Below are 25,082 nucleotides of genomic sequence, written 5' to 3' on the forward strand. Positions count from 1 at the left end.
CTCTCTGACTTTAACTTAAGTCGAACCTCATCCTTTGGCTCGAACTAGGACCGATTTTTTTAAACTGGAAGGAAGCATGTCCGCTTGGCTCGAACTTTACGAGGCGAGGTATTTTCAGCAGATCTTCATGGGTGGGTGTATTAAGATTTTTATGACCTCTGCTCTCTGATATTTACTTATGTCGAACCCCGTCCTTTGGCTCGAACTGAATGTTAAGGACTCGAATTTTCCGAGGCTCGAGGTATTTTCACCGGTCCCTGGGAGTTCGAGCCAACGGGGTTCGACTGTATGAAATAATCTACGTTGGGTTAAATAGGTTTTGCAAGTCATTAACAAAATTGGGCCGACGGAAGATAAGAAATAAATCGAGGGGTGAATGCGAAAAGGTTCTAAGTGTCATTAAATAAAAAAGAAGAACCTTTTCGCTTTCACCCATCGAAATGCACTATCCAAAACGGCGCAAAAACCAACCGGGTGCAGGCAGTGTCATCGATCGTTGACAACTCATGGGTTTCGGGTGCTGTCGAGCCTGCACAAGAATCGTAAGTCGTGTTCAAAATCCGTAGAGAACGCGGGGCCTTAATACATTTGTTACAAAATATGCTGCATTTGTAAATAATCGCTCTGGGCTGAAATTGAAACAAAGAAATAGTGACGATTTCACATGGAAACTCCCGAAAGAGTGCATATACGAATAGCTCTAAGACTTTTTAAATGTTTTGAAAATCCTATAAGGACGATTTGTTCAAACATGAAATATTTATAAAGCATTTTCAATCATAAAGTGTCTTACAATATGGAACTATAAAATTTATTTTTAGCTTAAGGCAACTTTAAGGCATAGTTAAAACGTAAAGATTTTTCATTTTATTAAGTCTTGTACATTTATCAAATGGACATAAAAATAAGCCCTACATTAAAGTTGCACTCCCACAGATTGAACACTTTGACAACTATTTCATTTTTTTGTCTTGGAACGAGCCAATTTTTGCATGGAAGTCAGTTATATAAGACTGCTGACAAATATCAGATCGCAGATTTTTATATTTAAGTTCAAAAATTTATGTTTTATGCATTTTTCTTAAACCGTTAGTAACGGTTTAAGAAATGAAACATTAATTTTCGAACGGAAATATGAAAATCTACGATCTGATTTTTTATAAGCAATCTTATATCATTGGTTTGCAGATATTTACGCAAAAATTTGCTCTTTCTAAGACAAAAAATAGAAAAGTTGTTAAAATGGTAACTCGGTGAGAGTGCAGCTTTAAAGGAGAGTTTTCTTTTGATTGCTTTTATCATATCTATGAGTTTGCACTAAACATTCTCGTTCATGTGCGAAGTGTTAGAATAAAGGGTTGAATACGGAGTTATTCATTGATTATAGAAATGTTATCGGAAATCGCTAATCGAACCACAAAGTGTTTTTGAATTCATTAAAAGCCTGGGATATATCAGTTGCAGACATGGTAGGATTTATTTTTCTTAATTATTAATAACATTTTTTGGTTTCGATAATTTGCTCTTAATACTGAGGATAGAATAAATGGCTTAAATTTTTACCACATTTAATATCAATTATCAAGTATATAATTTATAACAAATATAATAATATAAAGACATAGTTATAACTTATGCTAATGCCATATTCGGGAGTAAACAGCGCACTGGTGTCGTTCTCATGTTTAATAAGGTCTTAATTTAAAAGGAACATCATTGTTTTAAAATAATAAAAAGTGAAGATCGAACACCGACTTTTTGTTGATTTTAAAACAAAAAATGAGTTCTCATATTCATTGTCACCATGTTTTCCAGACACAAATCTTGTATTGTCGGTTATTACATTTTACGATATTAAACATATAATATATGTAAGGAGACTAGGTGGTCTGAGACCCAGTTTGATACCGACATTTTTTGTTATTTGTTGTGTTTATGTAGCAATATTTACTGCTGGCTGGGTGCACACCCTTGCTCTGTGCTCTTTCGAGTATTGTAAGAATGTAGGCTTGATTATACATATTTGGGGGCCCTATTTTTAGATCCGTTTCCATGGGGGGTTCATTCTACTTTTCATTGGACCTATAGTGAATATTTCTGGCTACAACACTCCAAATTTCAAGTTTGCCTTCATTGCGCAAAAAGATCTCTGACTTATCGTTTATATAGTAATAGCCGTAACTGTTGTTGTTGTTTTTTGTTTGTTAAAGGTAGAACGTTAAAGGTAGTACGTTAAAGGTAGTATGTTTAGGGTAGTACGTTAAAGGTAGTACGTTAAAGGTAGTATGTTAAAGGTAGTTCGTTTAGGGTAGTACGTTTAGGGTAGTACGTTAAAGGTAGTACGTTAACGGTAGTTCGTTTAGGGTAGTACGTTTAGGGTAGTACGTTAACGGTAGTACGTTAACGGTAGTTCGTTTAGGGTAGTACGTTTAGGGTAGTACGTTAAATGTAGTACGTTTAGGGTAGTACGTTTAGGGTAGTACGTTAAATGTAGTACGTTTAGGGTAGTACGTTAAAGATAGTACCTTTAAGGTAGTACGTTAAAGGTAGTACGTTAAAGGTTACATATAGTACGTTGAACAGTTGTTCGTTGAACCGTTGATCGTTGTTTGAGTGTAATAAACGTGTAATTGACATTGTCTATCTGTTCGTTCCCTGATAACTGTCAGGCTCAGCCCGCGCCCAGTGTTTAACCGTGCTGAAGGCCGTGAACACTAACAGTTTCTTAAGAGGTAGTACAAATACGATCCGCGTCTTACATGATGGTTGTAGAACATAAAATCATTTGTAACACTTATGATTATGTTTATGAATGCAGTAAATTGAATAAATTATTCCATCGTATACAACTTCACTTTCCCATGACCTTCCCTTTTCATAGCTATACATACTTTCCAGATTTATTCAAATGCCACTTCAGAAAAAAAAAAAACTTAAGTAGCTTAAAGATCTGTATAAGGTCTTTTATATAGTACAAAGTCGGTGAAATTTTATTCATCGAAAAATGACTTAGATGTTTTAATAGCCAGACTCGCAATTTTCAGGATGCGTAATGCTTTTCGGTATTATTCGGGGGAAATCGAAAGAGCTCTACTAAATCACTTTATATATTTAAAATGAAATAGTCAACCATTAGAAAAAAAGATAAATTAATTTAACACGAAAATGCATTTAAAATAAAAGAATGAAATATTTTTGCCTTTAAAGCTACACTCTCACAGATATACCATTTTTACAACTTTTTTTTTATTTTTGGTCTTGGAAAGAGCAAATATTTGCATAAATTTCTGCAAACCAATGATATAAGACTAGTGACAAAAGATCAGATCGCAGATATTCATATATCCGTTCGAAAATTAATACTTTATGGATTAAACCGTTACTAACGGTTTAAGAAAAATGCACAAAACATTATTTTTTTAACTTCAATATAAAATCTGCGATCTAATTTTTTGTCAGCATTCTGATATAACTGGTTTCCGTGGGTTTTCGCAAAAATTGGCTCGTTCCAGAACAAAAAATAAAAACAAGTCAAAACGTTCAATCTGTGAGAGTGCAGCTTTAAAGCATACTTTAACATGACAATGCTCTATCCAAGGCCGTGTAACAGGAAACGCTCTCCGTGTCTAGTAAGGTACTGTTGCCTAGTAACGAATATACGACTTTCGATTATTCGACATTCCCGATAATTTGAATAAAAGCATTCGACGATTCGGACAAGGCTACTGTGCGGCTCGGAGCAAAGAGCTTAAACAACGTACCGTTTTGAGATGTTATTTAAGGAATAAACGACAGTCGATGATGCCGCATCCGAGACAAGTCAAGTGAAAGCACTTGACGATCCGAAATCTGCGATATTTCAAACGAAAGCATTCGATTATCAAACATCCACAACAAGTCAAATAAAATCATTCCATGATTCGTCATCCGACACAAATCAAATGAAAACATTCGATGATTCAAAGCTTTCGATATCCGACATCCGAGACAATTCAAGTAAAAGCATTCGATGGTCCGAAATTGGCTACTACTTATATCTGCGACACTATAACTTTACGAAAGTTGTTTGCAGCATCCAACATTTTGCTTCAAAATATCGTGCCATTCACGACAACATCTACCAAACTCCACGCAGCGGTTGCTTCCCTTTGATGTACATCAATCGCTTCCGTCACGCATTTTATGCGATGATGATCCATTCGGAACTCCTCGGCCATTTTTATCGAAAGCAACCTCGGATGTATGCCGGTACATCAGTTAAAGTAGTTCGTATTTTTTTTTGAATTATATCATTAATTAAATGTAGTGTTTAGAGTTGTATTTATTGATCTTAGTTTAAATTGATTGCCAGTGAAGTGAATTATTGCAAACATCATTAAGATTCCCAAGAGTTAAGTCATAAAGTTTAACTGCTAAATAAAATTACTACGCGATCTACTTGCAGCGGACTTAAACGTACCACTTTTTGAGTATGTAAACCGTCCAAATACATCCGAGGTTGTTTTCGATAAAAATGACCGAAGAGTTCCGAGCGTTCCGTCACGCATTTTATGCGATGATCATCATGTGACGTCAATCCAAAAGTTTGAATTTCATTTATTTGAAATAAAGTAAAAATGTTTCTTTAAACAACGTTATCGAATGCAAAGTTCAAAGAATATTAACTACAATACAGATATTTTTGTAGAAAAGAAATTCTCTGCTCGTGAAGGGAGGTCACTGCGTCGGAGACTGGTTCCTAATATACTAGATTGGAGTTCCTTCCCTTTTCACTACTGTAATCGGAATGGATGGAATATTACTACAAAACACACATTCAATTACGTCATTTTATTAATTTTATTAATTCATCGAAAAATTCTATCAATTAGGGGCGGTATTCAATAATCCTCTTAGTGAATATTTTCAACTAAGTGAAAAATTCGTAATTTTTGACAACGATTATTTTAAATACCCGCTACTTTTCAACAGATTTAAATATTTATATGCATATATTGTTTTGGCCTTTTTTGCATATTTTCATAACTTTGGTGTACAAACATTGTTAGAAAAAATAGAAAAAGAAAACTTGTCACTTAGTTTAATAATTGTTAACTATGATGCTTATTGAAAACGGCCCCCAGTGCAATAATACCGTTTTTACTGTCACTGTATTTGTTAAACCCTTCCCAAATTATAAATCGTTTCCACTTTCTCCCAGACTTCACCAGAAGAAATCTTCAACGAGATCTGCCCAGACAATGCAGCGACAAAGGTTCAAGCCTACCAATGCCTTACCAGCTGTGGCAAAAACCCTATAACCCAGAGTGTAGGTCTCTTCTGGGAGGAGAAGGAGCTGGGTAAGTCAGTAGCTCTAGAGATGAACTCCATATACAGTCAAAACTCGTTATGTCGAAGTTGTTGGGACCTCGGGAAGACTTCGAGATAACGAATATTCGATATAACCGAAATACCAAAGGTTTATAATTAAACAGAAAAAAGTTTCCACAGAACCAGAACATCGAGATAACAGAGTTCGACATAGCGAGTTTCAACTGTCCTTCAGGCTGATTTTCGGATATGTAATTATTTTTGCATCTCGAGTTTAATTTGATGGCTGTTTTTGCATTTTTTTGAAACAATGCGACAATAATGAAATCCGTCATGTGACGAGGCGAGATTCGCAAAAATGTGGGGCGCATTTCTGTCTTTCCGCCCCGCGCTTGGCGCATTTCTGCATTTACGCCCGGCCAATTGGCAAATTTCTGCCTTTTTGTCCCGTTATTTGGCATATTTCGGCCTTTTTGCCTCGCCACTTGGCATATTTCTGCCTTTTCGCCCCGTCATTTGGCACATTTCTGCCTTTTTGCCTCACCACTTGGGGCATTTCTGCATTTTCGCCCCGTCATTTGGCACATTTCTGCCTTTTCGCCTGCCAGTTGGTACATTTCGGTCCGCCACTTGGAGCAATTTTGCCTTCCGGTAAGCTTGGGTCTATCCGAATTGGTTAAAACCTTTTCATGAATATGGCCATGGCATTCAATAACTGCATGTACGATACATTTGCGGCACCTTTCATCGTTGAAAAGGCACACATCACGGTAAGGAATCACGTGACTTAAAGGGGTTCTCACATGGTTCAACACGGGTCACAGCCGATGTAAACAAACTATTAAGTGACGTTTATATATAAAGGACTTTTTTGACAAAAAAATATATGAAGATATTTCTTAGCTTATAAAAACACTATGCTATTTGTGTTTGAACATGTGTGATTTTTTTTATATTGGATTAGATATTATTGATGCAATCCTTGGTCAAAATTGTAGCGTTGCATTGTTCTACAATATTCCGTAATGGTGCGCATCTATGGCAGTAACAGGACACGCTTGAAAATTGCGCTCGAATTGGTGCATATTTCGCTGCCAATTTTTGATCTGATGTGTCTGAAATATTTTTGCAGGTGATGACGACACGATCAACTATGACCAGTTCACGGAGCTCCTGGGCCAAATTCCGGATCCAACCTTAGAGGAGTACATAGAAGCTTTCAAAAAGTTTGACGTAAACGAGGATGGTAATTATCTCCAAATAGTTTGATAAGGCCAAAAAAAATGTTTGGTTAGGGTAACATCCTTTTTAAAAATAGGTAGGGTAGGTAGTGTAATTTTTATTAGGTTTATATAAGAATGTCATTTTCATCATAGCGGAATGGTGTTAAAGTTATCTCCTTGAAAAGCATTTTTTTTTTTTTTTTTTTTTTCATTTTTCATTTTTTTTTTCAAACTGACTATAAAAACGGTATAGTCGGCGCCTATTCCGTAGGAAGGGTCGGGTTACCCGAACCAAATGTATTTTTTTAGGCCTAACCTGATTTATTTGATACATTTTACAATAGATTATACAGTTGAAACACGCTGTTTCGAACTCTGTTAACTCGTTGTTCTGTAATTTCGAAAGTGTTTCGTTTTTGTTTTTTCGGTTTAGTTATATTTTTTATGTATTTCGGTTATATTTGAAATCTCGAAGTATTCAAGAGCTTACAAAGACTTCGAAATAGCGAGTTTTGACTGTAATTACATAATTTGATTGATACATAATATATCGCTATATAAAACCCTAAATAAATCAGTCTCCCTCCTTTATATATCAATATATATTTTGATTAAAATACAGTTTTATAACAACAGGGGTACATATAGCATTTTGGGGCGGTCCGGGCTTCTCTGAAAAACAATATTTCTGAGTGCGGCTTTCTGATCTTAAATAAAATACATCAAAAGCGATTTAAAAAAATTGAAAGGTAATGTAAAATATTTAGTATAATATAAGAAATATGACACACAACATATGACATTATAAGGACCGGCCAGTCAGCCCCAAAGGGTGAAAGTTGAAAGGACATCGGCTAACGCCTCGGACGAATACACTTTCGCGAGACTGACTGGCTGGTCCTAATAATATCATAATTATAAACCACATCGTTGTGTAATATTTCTTGGACTGGACGTCGAACGTTTGATGCGAAGGGGTTAAATCCCAGTGTGTGTATACCACGTGATAAATTACGTCATGTATGCTACGTCTGAAGGCAACATTTTTCCTAAAATAAAGACTTAAATTAAAGATAACTTTTCTTTTACTACACCATTTTAAATAAAACAAAGGGCAGTCTATGCCGCTTCCAGAGCCCCGCCTTCGTGTTATTAAAGAAGTTTGATAAGGTGATTAGTGTCATCAAATACTTCGACAAACGTCAGACGGCCGTTTTATGAAAAACTAAACTCGCAATCTGGTCAAAGACCGAAGGCGGGGCTCTGTAAGCGGCGTAGACTGTGCTATATTTCATTTAAAATGGTGAAGAAATAGTGAAGTTATCTTTGTTTTAAGTCTTCATTCGAAGCAAAATATTGCCTTCCGATGTAGCATTTATGACGCAATTTATCACGTGGTATACACACACTTAATCAAAGTGTTGTGAAAGGAACGAACTCCTGCTGTTTCCTTTAGTGTCATATGATCATTATATTTCAGTGACATGTGACCTAAAAGTATTTATATTTTCTTAAGATGTCACTACCAACAACGGTTTACACTGAAATAAAAATGCAAACTTTTAGGTCACATGTCACTAAGTATTACGCGCCATTTGTATCAAAGGTGATCTTCCACTAGTTGTTGTGTATTACATAAGAGGTGAAACCAATTCGGAACTCCTCGGCCATTTTTATCGAAAACAACCTCGGATGTATGCCGGTACATCAGTTGAATAAAGTTTTTGAATTATATCATTAATTAAATGTAGTGTTTTAGAGTTGTATTTATTGATCTAAGTTTAAATTGATTGCCAGTGAAGAGTATTACGGCAAACATAATTAAGATTCCCAAGAGTTAAGTCATTAAGTTTAACCGCTAAAATTTAATTACTTCGCGATCTACTTGCAGCGGACTTAAACATACCGATTTCTGAGTATGTAAACCGTCCAAATACATCTGAGGTTGTTTTTGATAAAAATGGCCGAGGAGTTCCGATTGAGGTGAAACCCTATAATTACTATGTATTACAGTGTACCTCGAAACATATGTGTGTACACAGTCATTTCAAGGGAATGTACCCCACTTCAGGAGTACAATCCCTTTAAACTGTGCATAGTGTCGATCCGTTAACCGGAGTACTGTGTCAAGTTTTTTTGGGGATATTCGGAAACTTGAACAAATTTCGTCAACTAGACGCATGTTCATATAAGAATTCTGGTTGCTATTGAATCATTGGAGGGTAATCTGCATGTAGGCTGCGTGATTTTGTTACAATTTTTCGATCATATCGAAGTTTTTGAACTTTAAGCTAATAGGCCTTTCGAGATTTTCTGACATTTTTAAACTGCAGTTATGCATTAGTTAATTTTGATATCGTTGGTAGGAGTGACTCCTTTGAAGAAAAAATAGGTTAAATATCACTAAATGTATTTCAGGTCATATGCCACTAAAGCAGGAGTTCATTATTATCAATGGCTGTGTGTGTATATACTCTAATATACTTTGCATCAGCAACTTTATGTGTATAGGTACACCTCTATTTCGGCACTAATCTCGTCTTTAAGCGACCTTGATGCAAATGGTGCGCCATAGTAAATATCTGGGACAGTTTTTTTTATCTCTCATACGAAAAAAAGTGACCCAATAATAACTTAAAATATAAAAATCACTAAATATTTGTAGTAGTATATTTTTTAAGTTTTTGGCTTTTGGTCATATGTTTTTCAGCGACATTTTTTTTAGCCGGACACTGTCTGACAGTCGGTACAATAATTCTATAGATGTTGCACCGACTGTTCAGAACATTGTTAAAGTTAACAACGTTACTAGTTGGATCGTTTTAAACTTTCAAATCTTTAATAGCCCGATGGTTGTAGGTGATTTTGGGGATAAGACCCCCCCCCCACCCCCACAAGATTTCTCTCTAAATTAGAAGCAAAATGGTGCAAGTTCGGAGCATTCAAAGCGAAAAAAGCATAATTACATCCATTTTATATGCACATTACACACACTTAATTATGTACGCAATGATTACAATAAAATCAAGCAATAAACACCAAACTTGTTTTGGTAATACATGAAATAAAACTAACTTTTGAGTTGTTAAAAGTGTTGGAGCAGCTATTAGTTTTTATTGCAGTTTTGGTTTATTTAAATTTTGTCTATTACTATCAAAGTTTCATTAATACACATGTGATATACGATCATTTGTCATAATATTAAAATAACTGATTCAGCAATGCTTGTATTATCAAAATCTACGAACACAAAACAATATACATGTATGTAAATCACCTTTATAAGTAGCAACGATACCGTTTAACAACGTTTTTAACTGTGACAAAGTTCTGAACAATCGGTTAACTGTATAAAACCTGCATACAGTCGATCCCCGTTGGCTCGAACTCGCTTGGCTCGAAATTCCCGTTAGCTCGAACTAGATGTAAATGACCGATTTATTTATACTAAAGGTAAAATACCGTTTGGCTCGAATTTTCCGAGGCTCGAGGTATTTTCGCCGGTGCCTCGAGTTCGAGCCATCGGGGTTCGACTGTACACACTTTCTCTTGCATGCAACATGTGAACATGTGGTTTTCAATATGTATAGGTACAATAAGTGCAGAAGAACTGAAAAAGATTATCAAGATGCAAGACGATCTACTTGGTTCGGACGATCACAATGACGAAGAGTTCATCGAATCGCTGATCCAACAAGGCGACACTGGAGAAGGAGGAAATCAAGATGGAAAACTGGATTACGCAGGTAATAGACTATGCAACAGAACCGCAAACATAAGGTAGATTACGCCGGTAATAGACCATGCGACAGAACCGCAAACATAAGGTAGATTACGCCGGTAATAGACCATGCGACAGAACCGCAAACATAAGGTAGATACGCCGGTAATAGACCTTGCGACAGAACCGCAAACATAAGGTAGATTACGCTGGTAATAGAACAGACGACAGAAGCGCAAACATAAGGCAGATTGCGCTGGTAATAGACCATGCGACAGAACCGCAAACATAAGGAAGATTACGCTGGTAATAGACCTTGCGACAGAACCGCAAACATAAGGAAGATTACGCAGGTAATAGAACAGACGACAGAACCGAAAACATAAGGTAGATTACGCCGGTAATAGACCTTGCGACTGAACCGCAAACATAAGGTGGATACGCCGGTAATAGAACAGACGACAGAACCGAAAACATAAGGTAGATTACGCTGGTAATAGACTATGCGACAGAACCGCAAACATAAGGTAGATTACGCTGGTAATAGACTATGCGACAGAACCGCAAACATAAGGAAGATTACGCTGGTAATAGACCTTGCGACAGAACCGCAAACATAAGGAAGATTACGCAGGTAATAGAACAGACGACAGAACCGAAAACATAAGGTAGATTACGCCGGTAATAGACCTTGCGACTGAACCGCAAACATAAGGTGGATACGCCGGTAATAGAACAGACGACAGAACCGAAAACATAAGGTAGATTACGCTGGTAATAGACCATGCGACAGAACCGCAAACATAAGGCAGATACGCCGGTAATAGAACAGACGACAGAACCGAAAACATAAGGCAGATTACGCTGGTAATAGACCTTGCGACAGAACCGCAAACATAAGGAAGATTACGCCGGTAATAGAACAGACGACAGAACCGAAAACATAAGGTAGATTACGCTGGTAATAGACTATGCGACAGAACCGCAAACATAAGGTAGATTACACCGGTAATAGACCTTGCGACAGAACCGCAAACATAAGGCAGATTACGCTGGTAATAGACCATGCGACAGAACCGCAAACATAAGGTAGATACGCCGGTAATAGACCTTGCGACAGAACCGCAAACATAAGGTAGATTACGCTGGTAATAGACCTTGCGACAGAACCGCAAACATAAGGCAGATTACGCTGGTAATAGACCTTGCGACAGAACCGCAAACATAAGGAAGATTACGCCGGTAATAGAACAGACGACAGAACCGAAAACATAAGGTAGATTACGCTGGTAATAGACCATGCGACAGAACCGCAAACATAAGGTAGATACGCCGGTAATAGAACAGACGACAGAACCGAAAACATAAGGCAGATTACGCTGGTAATAGACCTTGCGACAGAACCGCAAACATAAGGAAGATTACGCCGGTAATAGAACAGACGACAGAACCGAAAACATAAGGTAGATTACGCTGGTAATAGACTATGCGACAGAACCGCAAACATAAGGTAGATTACACCGGTAATAGACCTTGCGACAGAACCGCAAACATAAGGCAGATTACGCTGGTAATAGACCTTGCGACAGAACCGCAAACATAAGGTAGATTACGCTGGTAATGGACTATACGACAGAACCGCAAACATAAGGTAGATTACGCTGGTAATGGACTATACGACAGAACCGCAAACATAAGGTAGATTACGCTGGTAATAGACCATGCGACAGAACCGCAAACATAAGGTAGATACGCCGGTAATAGAACAGACGACAGAACCGAAAACATAAGGTAGATTACGCCGGTAATAGACCTTGCGACAGAACCGCAAACATAAGGCAGATTACGCTGGTAATAGACCTTGCGACAGAACCGCAAACATAAGGAAGATTACGCCGGTAATAGAACAGACGACAGAACCGCAAACATAAGGAAGATTACGCCGGTAATAGAACAGACGACAGAACCGAAAACATAAGGCAGATTACGCTGGTAATAGACATTGCGACAGAACCGCAAACATAAGGTAGACAACGCTGGTAATAGACCATGCGACAGAACCGCAAACATAAGGAAGATTACGCTGGTAATAGACATTGCGACAGAACCGCAAACATAAGGTAGACAACGCTGGTAATAGACCATGCGACTGAACCGCAAACATAGACCAGGCGACTGAACCGCAAACATAAGGCAGATTACGCACGTAATAGACCAGGAGACAGAACCGCAAACATAAGGAAGATTACGCCGGTAATAGAACAGACGACAGAACCGAAAACATAAGGCAGATTACGCTGGTAATAGACATTGCGACAGAACCGCAAACATAAGGTAGACAACGCTGGTAATAGACCATGCGACAGAACCGAAAACATAAGGCAGATTACGCTGGTAATAGACATTGCGACAGAACCGCAAACATAAGGTAGACAACGCTGGTAATAGACCATGCGACTGAACCGCAAACATAAGGTAGATTATGCTGGTAATAGACCATGCGACTGAACCGCAAACATAGACCAGGCGACTGAACCGCAAACATAAGGCAGATTACGCACGTAATAGACCAGGAGACAGAACCGCAAACATAAGGTAGATTACTCACGTAAATAGACCAGGCGATGGAACCGCAAACATAAGGTAGATTACACTGGTATTAGACCATGCGACTGAACCGCAAACATAGACCAGGAGACTGAACCACAAACATAAGGCAGATAACGCACGTAATAGACCACGCGACTGAACCGCAAACATTAGGTAGATTACGCACGTAATAGACCAGGTGATGGAACCGCAAACATAAGGTAGATTACGCTGGTGATAGACCATACGACAGAACCGCAAACATAAGGTAGATTACGCTGTTGATAGACCATACGACAGAACCGCAAACATAAGGTAGATTACGCTGGTAATAAACTATACGACAGAACCGCAAACATAAGGAAGATTACGCTGGTAATAGACTATACGACAGAACCGCAAACATAAGGAAGATTACGCTGGTAATAGACTATACGACAGAACCGCAAACATAAGGTAGATTACGCGACAGAACCGCAAACATAAGGAAGATTACACTGGTAATAGACTATACGAAAGAACCGCAAACATAAGGAAGATTACACTGGTAATAGACTATACGACAGAACCGCAAACATAAGGAAGATTACACTGGTAATAGACTATACGACAGAACCGCAAACATAAGGAAGATTACGCAGGTAATAGACTATACGACAGAACCGCAAACATAAGGAAGATTACGCTGGTAATAGACTATACGACAGAACCGCAAACATAAGGAAGATTACGCTGGTAATAGACTGTACGACAGAACCGCAAACATAAGGTAGATTACGCTGGTAATAAACTATACGACAGAACCGCAAACATAAGGTAGATTACGCTGGTAATAAACTATACGACAGAACCGCAAACATAAGGTAGATTACGCTGGTAATAGACTATACGACAGAACCGCAAACATAAGGAAGATTACGCTGGTAATGGACTATACGACAGAACCGCAAACATAAGGAAGATTACACTGGTAATGGACTTTACGACAGAACCGCAAACATAAGGAAGATTACGCTGGTAATAGACTATGCGACAGAACTGCAAACATAAGGAAGATTACGCTGGTAATAGACTATACGAATGAACCGCAAACATAAGGAAGATTACGCTGGTAATAGACTATACGACTGAACCGCAAACATAAAGAAGATTACGCTGGTAATAAACTATACGACAGAACTGCAAACATAAGGTAGATTACGCTGGTAATAGACTATACGACAGAACCGCAAACATAAGGAAGATTACGCTGGTAATAGACTATACGACAGAACCGCAAACATAAGGAAGATTACGCTGGTAATAGACTATACGACAGAACCGCAAACATAAGGTAGATTACGCTGGTAATAGACCATGCGACAGAACCGCAAACATAAGGAAGATTACGCTGGTAATAGACTATACGACAGAACCGCAAACATAAGGAAGATTACGCTGGTAATAGACTATACGACAGAACCGAAAACATAAGGAAGATTACGCTGGTAATAGACTATACGACAGAACCGAAAACATAAGGTAGATTACGCTGATAATAGACCATGCGACAGAACCGCAAACATAAGGTAGATTACGCTGGTAATAGACCATGCGACAGAACCGCAAACATAAGGTAGATTACGCTGGTAATAGACTATGCGACAGAACCGCAAACATAAGGTAGATAACGCAGGTAATAGACTATGCGACAGAACCGCAAACATAAGGTAGATTACGCTGGTAATAGACCTTGCGACAGAACCGCAAACATAAGGTAGATACGCCGGTAATAGACCTTGCGACAGAACCGCAAACATAAGGTAGATTACGCTGGTAATAGACCTTGCGACAGAACCGCAAACATAAGGTAGATACGCCGGTAATAGACCATGCGACAGAACCGCAAACATAAGGTAGATACGCTGGTAATAGACCTTGCGACAGAACCGCAAACATAAGGTAGATTACGCTGGTAATAGACCATGCGACAGAACCGCAAACATAAGGTAGATACGCCGGTAATAGACCTTGCGACAGAACCGCAAACATAAGGTAGATACGCCGGTAATAGACCATGCGACAGAACCGCAAACATAAGGTAGATTACGCTGGTAATAGACCATGCAACAGAACCGCAAACATAAGGTAGATTACGCTGGTAATAGACCATGCGACAAAACCGCAAACATAAGGAAGATTACGCCGGTAATAGACCATGCGACAAAACCGCAAAGATAAGGTAGATTACGCTGGTAATAGACTATGCGACAGAACCGCAAACATAAGGAAGATTACGCAGGTAATAGATTATACGACAGAACCGCAAACATAAGGAAGATAACGCAGGTAATAGACCATGCGACAGAACCGCAAAGATAAGGTAGATTACGCTGGTAATAGACCATGCGACAAAACCGCAAACATAAGGTAGATTACGCTGGTAATAGACTATACGACTGAACCGCAAACATAAGGAAGATTATGCTGGTAATAGACCATGCGACAGAACCGCAAACATAAGGTAGATTACGCTGGTAATAGACCATGCGACAGAACCGCAAACATAAGGAAGATTACGCAGGTAATAGATTATACGACAGAACCGCAAACATAAGGAAGATAACGCAGGTAATAGACCATGCGACAGAACCGCAAAGATAAGGTAGATTACGCTGGTAATAGACTATGCGACAGAACCGCAAAGATAAGGTAGATTACGCTGGTAATAGACTATGCGACAGAACCGCAAAGATAAGGTAGATTACGCTGGTAATAGACTATGCGACAGAACCGCAAACATAAGGTAGATTACGCTGGTAATAGACCATGCGACAGAACCGCAAACATAAGGCAGATTACGCAGGTAATAGACCATGCGACAGAACCGCAAACATAAGGTAGATTACGCTGGTAATAGACCATGCGACAGAACCGCAAACATAAGGAAGATTACGCTGGTAATAGACCATGCGACAGAACCGCAAACATAAGGCAGATTACGCTGGTAATAGACCATGCGACAGAACCGCAAACATAAGGTAGATTACGCTGGTAATAGACCATGCGACAGAACCGCAAACATAAGGTAGATTACGCTGGTAATAGACCATGCGACAGAACCGCAAACATAAGGAAGATTACGGAGGTAATAGACCATGCGACAGAACCGCAAACATAAGGTAGATTACGCTGGTAATAGACCATGCGACAGAACCGCAAACATAAGGTAGATTACGCTGGTAATAGACCATGCGACAGAACCGCAAACATAAGGTAGATTACGCTGGTAATAGACCATGCGACAGAACCGCAAACATAAGGCAGATTACGCTGGTAATAGACTATACGACAGAACCGCAAACATAAGGAAGATTACGCAGGTAATAGATTATGCGACAGAACCGCAAACATAAGGTAGATTACGCTGGTAATAGACCATGCGACAGAACCGCAAACATAAGGTAGATTACGCTGGTAATAGACCATGCGACAGATCCGCAAACATAAGGAAGATTACGCTGGTAATAGACCATGCGACAGAACCGCAAACATAAGGTAGATTACGCCGGTAATAGACTATGCGACAGAACCGCAAACATAAGGTAGATTACGCTGGTAATAGACCATGCGACAGAACCGCAAACATAAGGAAGATTACGCTGGTAATAGACCATGCGACAGAACCGCAAACATAAGGTAGATTACGCTGGTAATGGACTATGCGACAGAACCGCAAACATAAGGAAGATTACGCTGGTAATAGACCATGCGACAGAACCGCAAACATAAGGTAGATTACGCCGGTAATAGACTATGCGACAGAACCGCAAACATAAGGTAGATTACGCTGGTAATAGACCATGCGACAGAACCGCAAACATAAGGAAGATTACGCTGGTAATAGACCATGCGACAGAACCGCAAACATAAGGTAGATTACGCCGGTAATAGACTATGCGACAGAACCGCAAACATAAGGTAGATTACGCTGGTAATAGACCATGCGACAGAACCGCAAACATAAGGAAGATTACGCTGGTAATAGACCATGCGACAGAACCGCAAACATAAGGTAGATTACGCTGGTAATGGACTATGCGACAGAACCGCAAAGATAAGGAAGATTACGCTGGTAATGGACTATGCGACAGAACCGCAAACATAAGGTAGATTACGCTGGTAATAGACCATGCGACAGAACCGCAAACATAAGGTAGATTACGCTGGTAATAGACCATGCGACAGAACCGCAAACATAAGGAAGATTACGCTGGTAATAGACCATGCGACAGATCCGCAAACATAAGGAAGATTACGCTGGTAATAGACCATGCGACAGAACCGCAAACATAAGGAAGATTACGCTGGTAATAGACCATGCGACAGAACCGCAAACATAAGGTAGATTACGCTGGTAATGGACCATGCGACAGAACCGCAAACATAAGGTAGATTACGCTGGTAATGGACCATGCGACAGAACCGCAAACATAAGGTAGATTACGCTGGTAATAGACCATGCGACAGAACCGCAAACATAAGGAAGATTACGCTGGTAATAGACTATGCGACAGATCCGCAAACATAAGGAAGATTACGCTGGTAATAGACCATGCGACAGAACCGCAAACATAAGGAAGATTACGCTGGTAATAGACCATGCGACAGAACCGCAAACATAAGGAAGATTACGCTGGTAATAGACCATGCGACAGAACCGCAAACATAAGGTAGATTACGCTGGTAATGGACTATGCGACAGAACCGCAAAGATAAGGAAGATTACGCTGGTAATGGACTATGCGACAGAACCGCAAACATAAGGTAGATTACGCTGATAATAGACCATGCGACAGAACCGCAAACATAAGGTAGATTACGCTGGTAATAGACCATGCGACAGAACCGCAAACATAAGGTAGATTACGCTGGTAATAGACCATGCGACAGAACCGCAAACATAAGGAAGATTACGCTGGTAATAGACCATGCGACAGAACCGCAAATATAAGGAAGATTATGCTGGTAATAGACCATGCGACAGAACCGCAAACATAAGGTAGATTACGCTGCTAATAGACCATGCGACAGAACCGCAAACATAAGGTAGATTACGCTGGTAATAGACCATGCGACAGAACCGCAAACATAAGGAAGATTACGCTGGTAATAGACCATGCGACAGAACTGCAAACATAAGGAAGATTACGCTGGTAATGGACTATGCGACAGAACCGCAAACATAAGGTAGATTACGCTGATAATAGACCATGCGACAGAACCGCAAACATAAGGAAGATTACGCTGGTAATAGACCATGCGACAGAACCGCAAACATAAGGAAGATTATGCTGGTAATAGACCATGCGACAGAACCGCAAACATAAGGTAGTTTACGCTGCTAATAGACCATGCGACAGAACCGCAAACATAAGGTAGATTACGCTGGTAATAGACCATGCGACAGAACCGCAAACATAAGGAAGATAACGCAGGTAATAGACCATGCGACAGAACCGCAAACATAAGGAAGATTATGCTGGTAATAGACTATGCGACAGAACCGCAAACATAAGGAAGATAACGCAGGTAATAGACTATGCGACAGAACCGCAAACATAAGGTTGATTACGCTGGTAATAGACTATGCGACAGAACCGCAAACATAAGGTAGATTACGCAGGTAATAGACCATGCGACAGAACCGCAAACATAAGGAAGATTACGCTGGTAATAGACCATGCGACAGAACCGCAAACATAAGGAAGATTACGCAGGTAATAGACTATGCGACAGAACCGCAAACATAAGGTAGATAACGCAGGTAATAGACTATGCGACAGAACCGCAAACATAAGGTAGATAACGCAGGTAATAGACCATGCGACAGAACCGCAAACATAAGGTAGATAACGCAGGTAATAGACTATACGACAGAACCGCAAACATAAGGAAGATTACGCTGGTAATAGACTATACGACAGAACCGCAAACATAAGGTAGATTACGCTGGTAATAGACTGTACGACAGAACCGCAAACATAAGGTAGATTACGCTGGTAATTAACTATACGACAGAACCGCAAACATAAGGAAGATTACGCTGGTAATGGACTATACGACAGAACCGCAAACATAAGGAAGATTACACTGGTAATAGACTATACGACAGAACCGCAAACATAAGGAAGATTACGCTGGTAATAGACTATAAGACAGAACAGCAAACATAAGGAAGATTACGCTGGTAATAGACTATAAGACAGAACTGCAAACATAAGGAAGATTACGCTGGTAATAGACTATACGACTGAACCGCAAACATAAGGTAGATTACGCTGGTAATAGACTATACGACAGAACCGCAAACATAAGGAAGATTACGCTGGTAATAGACTATACGACAGAACCGCAAACATAAGGAAGATTACGCTGGTAATAGACTATACGACAGAACCGCAAACATAAGGTAGATTACGCTGGTAATAGACTATACGACAGAACCGCAAACATAAGGAAGATTACGCTGGTAATAGACTATACGACAGAACCGCAAACATAAGGAAGATTACGCTGGTAATAGACTATACGACAGAACCGCAAACATAAGGAAGATTACGCTGGTAATAGACTATACGACAGAACCGCAAACATAAGGTAGATTACGCTGGTAATAGACTATACGACAGAACCGCAAACATAAGGTAGATTACGCTGGTAATAGACCTTGCGACAGAACCGCAAACATAAGGTAGATTACGCTGGTAATAGACCTTGCGACAGAACCGCAAACATAAGGCAGATTACGCCGGTAATAGACCATGCGACAGAACCGCAAACATAAGGCAGATTACGCAGGTAATAGATTATACGACAGAACCGCAAACATAAGGAAGATAACGCAGGTAATAGACCATGCGACAGAACCGCAAAGATAAGGTAGATTACGCTGGTAATAGACTATGCGACAGAACCGCAAAGATAAGGTAGATTACGCTGGTAATAGACTATGCGACAGAACCGCAAAGATAAGGTAGATTACGCTGGTAATAGACTATGCGACAGAACCGCAAACATAAGGAAGATTACGCTGGTAATAGACCATGCGACAGAGCCGCAAACATAAGGAAGATTACGCTGGTAATAGACCATGCGACAGAACCGCAAACATAAGGTAGATTACGCTGGTAATAGACCATGCGACAGAACCGCAAACATAAGGTAGATTACGCTGGTAATAGACCATGCGACAGAGCCGCAAACATAAGGCAGATTACGCTGGTAATAGACCTTGCGACAGAGCCGCAAACATAAGGCAGATTACGCTGGTAATAGACTATACGACAGAACCGCAAACATAAGGTAGATTACGCTGGTAATAGACCATGCGACAGAACCGCAAACATAAGGTAGATTACGCTGGTAATAGACCATGCAACAGAACCGCAAACATAAGGTAGATTACGCTGGTAATAGACCATGCGACAGAACCGCAAACATAAGGTAGATTACGCTGGTAATAGACCATGCGACAGAACCGCAAACAGAAGGAAGATTACGCTGGTAATAGACCATGCGACAGAACCGCAAACAGAAGGAAGATTACGCTGGTAATAGACCATGCGACAGAACCGCAAACAGAAGGAAGATTACGCTGGTAATAGACCATGCGACAGAACCGCAAACAGAAGGAAGATTACGCTGGTAATAGACCATGCGACAGAACCGCAAACAGAAGGAAGATTACGCTGGTAATAGACTATGCGACAGAACCGCAAACATAAGGAAGATTACGCTGGTAATAGACTATGCGACAGAACCGCAAACATAAGGTAGATTACGCTGGTAATAGACTATGCGACAGAACCGCAAACATAAGGTAGATTACGCTGGTAATAGACTATGCGACAGAACCGCAAACATAAGGTAGATTACGCTGGTAATAGACCATGTGACAGAACCGCAAACATAAGGTAGATTACGCTGGTAATAGACTATGCGACAGAACCGCAAACATAAGGTAGATTACGCTGGTAATAGACTATGCGACAGATCCGCAAACATAAGGTAGATTACGCTTGTAATAGACTATGCGACAGATCCGCAAACATAAGGTAGATTACGCTGGTAATAGACTATGCGACAGAACCGCAAACATAAGGTAGATTACGCTGGTAATAGACCATGCGACAGAACCGCAAACATAAGGTAGATTACGCTGGTAATAGACCATGCGACAGAACCGCAAACATAAGGAAGATTACGCTGGTAATAGACCATGCGACAGAACCGCAAACATAAGGAAGATTACGCTGGTAATAGACCATGCGACAGATCCGCAAACATAAGGTAGATTACGCTGGTAATAGACCATGCGACAGATCCGCAAACATAAGGTAGATTACGCTGGTAATAGACCATGCGACAGAACCGCAAACATAAGGTAGATTACGCTGGTAATAGACCATGCGACAGAACCGCAAACATAAGGAAGATTACGCTGGTAATGGACCATGCGACAGAACCGCAAACATAAGGTAGATTACGCTGGTAATGGACTATGCGACAGAACCGCAAAGATAAGGAAGATTACGCTGGTAATGGACTATGCGACAGAACCGCAAACATAAGGTAGATTACGCTGATAATAGACCATGCGACAGAACCGCAAACATAAGGTAGATTACGCTGGTAATAGACCATGCGACAGAACCGCAAACATAAGGAAGATTACGCTGGTAATAGACCATGCGACAGAACCGCAAACATAAGGAAGATTACGCTGGTAATAGACCATGCGACAGAACCGCAAACATAAGGTAGATTACGCTGCTTATAGACCATGCGACAGAACCGCAAACATAAGGTAGATTACGCTGGTAATAGACCATGCGACAGAACCGCAAACATAAGGAAGATAACGCAGGTAATAGACCATGCGACAGAACCGCAAACATAAGGTAGATTATGCTGGTAATAGACCATGCGACAGAACCGCAAACATAAGGAAGATAACGCAGGTAATAGACTATGCGACAGAACCGCAAACATAAGGTTGATTACGCAGGTAATAGACTATGCGACAGAACCGCAATCATAAGGTAGATTACGCTGGTAATAGACTATGCGACAGAACCGCAAACATAAGGTAGATTACGCCGGTAATAGACCATGCGACAGAACCGCAAACATAAGGAAGATTACGCTGGTAATAGACTATACGACAGAACAGCAAACATAAGGAAGATTACGCAGGTAATAGACTATGCGACAGAACCGCAAACATAAGGAAGATAACGCAGGTAATAGACCATGCGACAGAACCGCAAACATAAGGTAGATAACGCATGTAATAGACCATGCGACAGAACCGCAAACTTAAGGTAGATAACGCAGGTAATAGACCATGCGACAGAACCGCAAACATAAGGTAGATTACGCTGGTAATAGACTATGCGACAGAACCGCAAACATAAGGAAGATTACGCTGGTAATAGACTATACGACAGAACAGCAAACATAAGGAAGATTACGCAGGTAATAGACCATGTGACAGACCCGCAAACATAAGGTAGATTACGCAGGTAATAGACCATGCGACAGAACCGCAAACATAAGGTAGATTACGCTGGTAATAGACTTGCGACAGAACCGCAAACATAAGGAAGATTACGCTGGTAATAGACCATGCGACAGAACCGCAAACATAAGGTAGATTACGCAGGTAATAGACTATGCGACAGAACCGCAAACATAAGGAAGATTACGCTGGTAATAGACCATGCGACAGAACCGCAAACATAAGGTAGATTACGCAGGTAATAGACCATGCGACAGAACCGCAAACATAAGGTAGATTACGCCGGTAATAGACTATGCGACAGAACCGCAAACATAAGGAAGATTACGCAGGTAATAGACTATGCGACAGAACCGCAAACATAAGGAAGATTACGCTGGTAATAGACCATGCGACAGAACCGCAAACATAAGGAAGATTACGCAGGTAATAGACTATGCGACAGAACCGCAAACATAAGGTAGATTACGCAGGTAATAGACCATGCGACAGAACCGCAAACATAAGGAAGATTACGCTGGTAATAGACCATGCGACAGAACCGCAAACATAAGGTAGATTACGCTGGTAATAGACTTGCGACAGAACCGCAAACATAAGGAAGATTACGCTGGTAATAGACCATGCGACAGAACCGAAAACATAAGGAAGATTACGCAGGTAATAGACTATGCGACAGAACCGCAAACATAAGGAAGATTACGCTGGTAATAGACCATGCGACAGAACCGCAAACATAAGGTAGATTACGCTGGTAATAGACCATGCGACAGAACCGCAAACATAAGGTAGATTACGCTGGTAATAGACTATGCGACAGAACCGCAAACATAAGGTAGATTACGCAGGTAATAGACTATGCGACAGAACCGCAAACATAAGGAAGATTACGCAGGTAATAGACTATGCGACAGAACCGCAAACATAAGGTAGATTACGCCGGTAATAGACCATGCGACAGAACCGCAAACATAAGGTTGATTACGCAGGTAATAGACTATGCGACAGAACCGCAAACATAAGGTAGATTACGCAGGTAATAGACTATACGACAGAACCGCAAACATAAGGTAGATTACGCACTTAATAGACCCGGCGACAGAACCACACTGATAAGGCAGACTACGCAGGTAATAGACCAGGCGACAGAACCGCAAACATAAGGCAGATTACGCCGGTAATAGACCATACGACAGAACCGCAAACATAAGGAAGATAACGCAGGTAATAGACTATACGACAGAACCGCAAACATAAGGTAGATTACGCCGGTAATAGACCAGGCGACATAACCGCAAACATAAGGTAGATACCTATGGTAAATAATTTTGTTTCGATATTAAAGCAAACGCGATTAAAACACTTTACTGGCCGAAATAATAAAAAAAGATCGTGTTCAAAATATAAGCGTCCGTCGAAAAACGAAAAAAAAGTCGCCGCTCGTTTGTGGGGTGTTTTTTTTTTTTTTAATATTTTCAAACATTAGGTTAAGATTAGTGCGACATATGTGTGTTAGGCAAATCAGTATTAATTTCGCCACTAAGGTTTGCCATGGAGTAATGCAACAATCACATCGTTCAATGAAAATTTGTTCAATTTTCATGTATTATCATTTTTTTCCCATTTTTCAGAATTGGCCAAGCTTTTCATGGATGGAATTATTGGATAAATACGTGAAATAAGCATTCAGCAATTATTCGAGTTCCCCTAAACATTATTATCCATTTGAACTTATTATTTTAGAAATACTTATCTTTTTAGTTGTTGTTGTTGTTGTTGTTGAATCAAACTTCAAGTTATAACCATTTTTTTGTATGCTTCTACCATAGAAATGCACATAAAATCGCCCATTGGGTGCTTAATAATTTTGCTTTGTTGAAACTGAAAATAAAATATTTATTAAAGCTGTTCAACGTTTTGTCTTTATTAGTTTATATTTAAAGGGACTCGCTCATGTTTTGGACCAAACATTAAAGTGTCCGGTAATGTACCTGAAAACACATGCTTTATCACTATTTTACTCCATGATATAGAAATTGACAAAAAGGAATACAATTTAAGTATAAAATAATATTTTGTTTTTATTGGTTTCCGAATCCGTGCCGGTAAGATCGAGAAAACATAATTTGAAAACAGATGCCTTAACCACTAGGCCACAATACAACAGAGATGACCTTTTTGACCTTAGAACAGTAAATTGATAATATCACGTGATAATGTCAATCATCCAATCACGTCACAACGAAATCGCTGAAAGCCGGCTATAACACTGTTGAAAATATTGGTCTTTAAAGACGATACTTATTTGAGCAAATATCAACATTTGATGAAGGGTTCCAGTTGTAGTTTTCTTAGTTTAAATACTCCTAAGATTTTCCACACTTTATTTCGTTATAAAAAGGTGAATTAAAAACAACAACAACATAAGCTTGAACCTTTAAGTAACAGTTGACGTCACGCTCCAGGTTTCCTTCAATTTTGAATATGAGTTTGGTATTGTTTTAATAGTTTTTTCTCAGGACTTAAATAATGAGTTCCAGCATGGTCAAATATTTGGACCTACTTTTCTGGGGTGGGGGGAAACTAAGTCATGGGAACAAGATAGTAAATCGTCGCCACGATATACTCAGCCGTGGAACCAGGTAGAAAGCCGTGGCCACGACATACTAAGTTGTGG

At 39.8% G+C, this 25,082-nt stretch overlaps 1 protein-coding gene across 1 annotated transcript; it reads left to right on the forward strand.

The window, feature by feature from the left end:
- Window positions 1–1,337: 1,337 nt before the first annotated feature.
- LOC128209855 (EF-hand calcium-binding domain-containing protein 7-like) lies at window positions 1,338–24,313 on the forward strand. The gene is made up of 5 exons (XM_052914105.1): window positions 1,338–1,469; window positions 5,201–5,339; window positions 6,443–6,556; window positions 10,124–10,279; window positions 24,037–24,313. Exons 1-5 carry the CDS (start codon window positions 1,467–1,469, stop codon window positions 24,072–24,074), a joined length of 450 nt encoding a protein of 149 aa, XP_052770065.1. The 5' UTR covers window positions 1,338–1,466; the 3' UTR covers window positions 24,075–24,313.
- The last annotated feature ends 769 nt before the right edge of the window (window positions 24,314–25,082 follow it).

The sequence above is a fragment of the Mya arenaria genome, chromosome 11 (genome assembly GCF_026914265.1).
Source record: "Mya arenaria isolate MELC-2E11 chromosome 11, ASM2691426v1".
NCBI lineage: Eukaryota > Metazoa > Mollusca > Bivalvia > Myida > Myidae > Mya > Mya arenaria.

What these genes read in the sequence shown, in the direction of transcription:
- LOC128209855 (XM_052914105.1), top strand. An exon ending in CTGGGAGGAGAAGGAGCTGG is followed by an intron (nt 5,340 to 6,442) that starts GTAAGTCAGTAG and finishes ATATTTTTGCAG; the next exon opens with GTGATGACGACACGATCAAC. An exon ending in TGGAAAACTGGATTACGCAG is followed by an intron (nt 10,280 to 24,036) that starts GTAATAGACTAT and finishes CCCATTTTTCAG; the next exon opens with AATTGGCCAAGCTTTTCATG.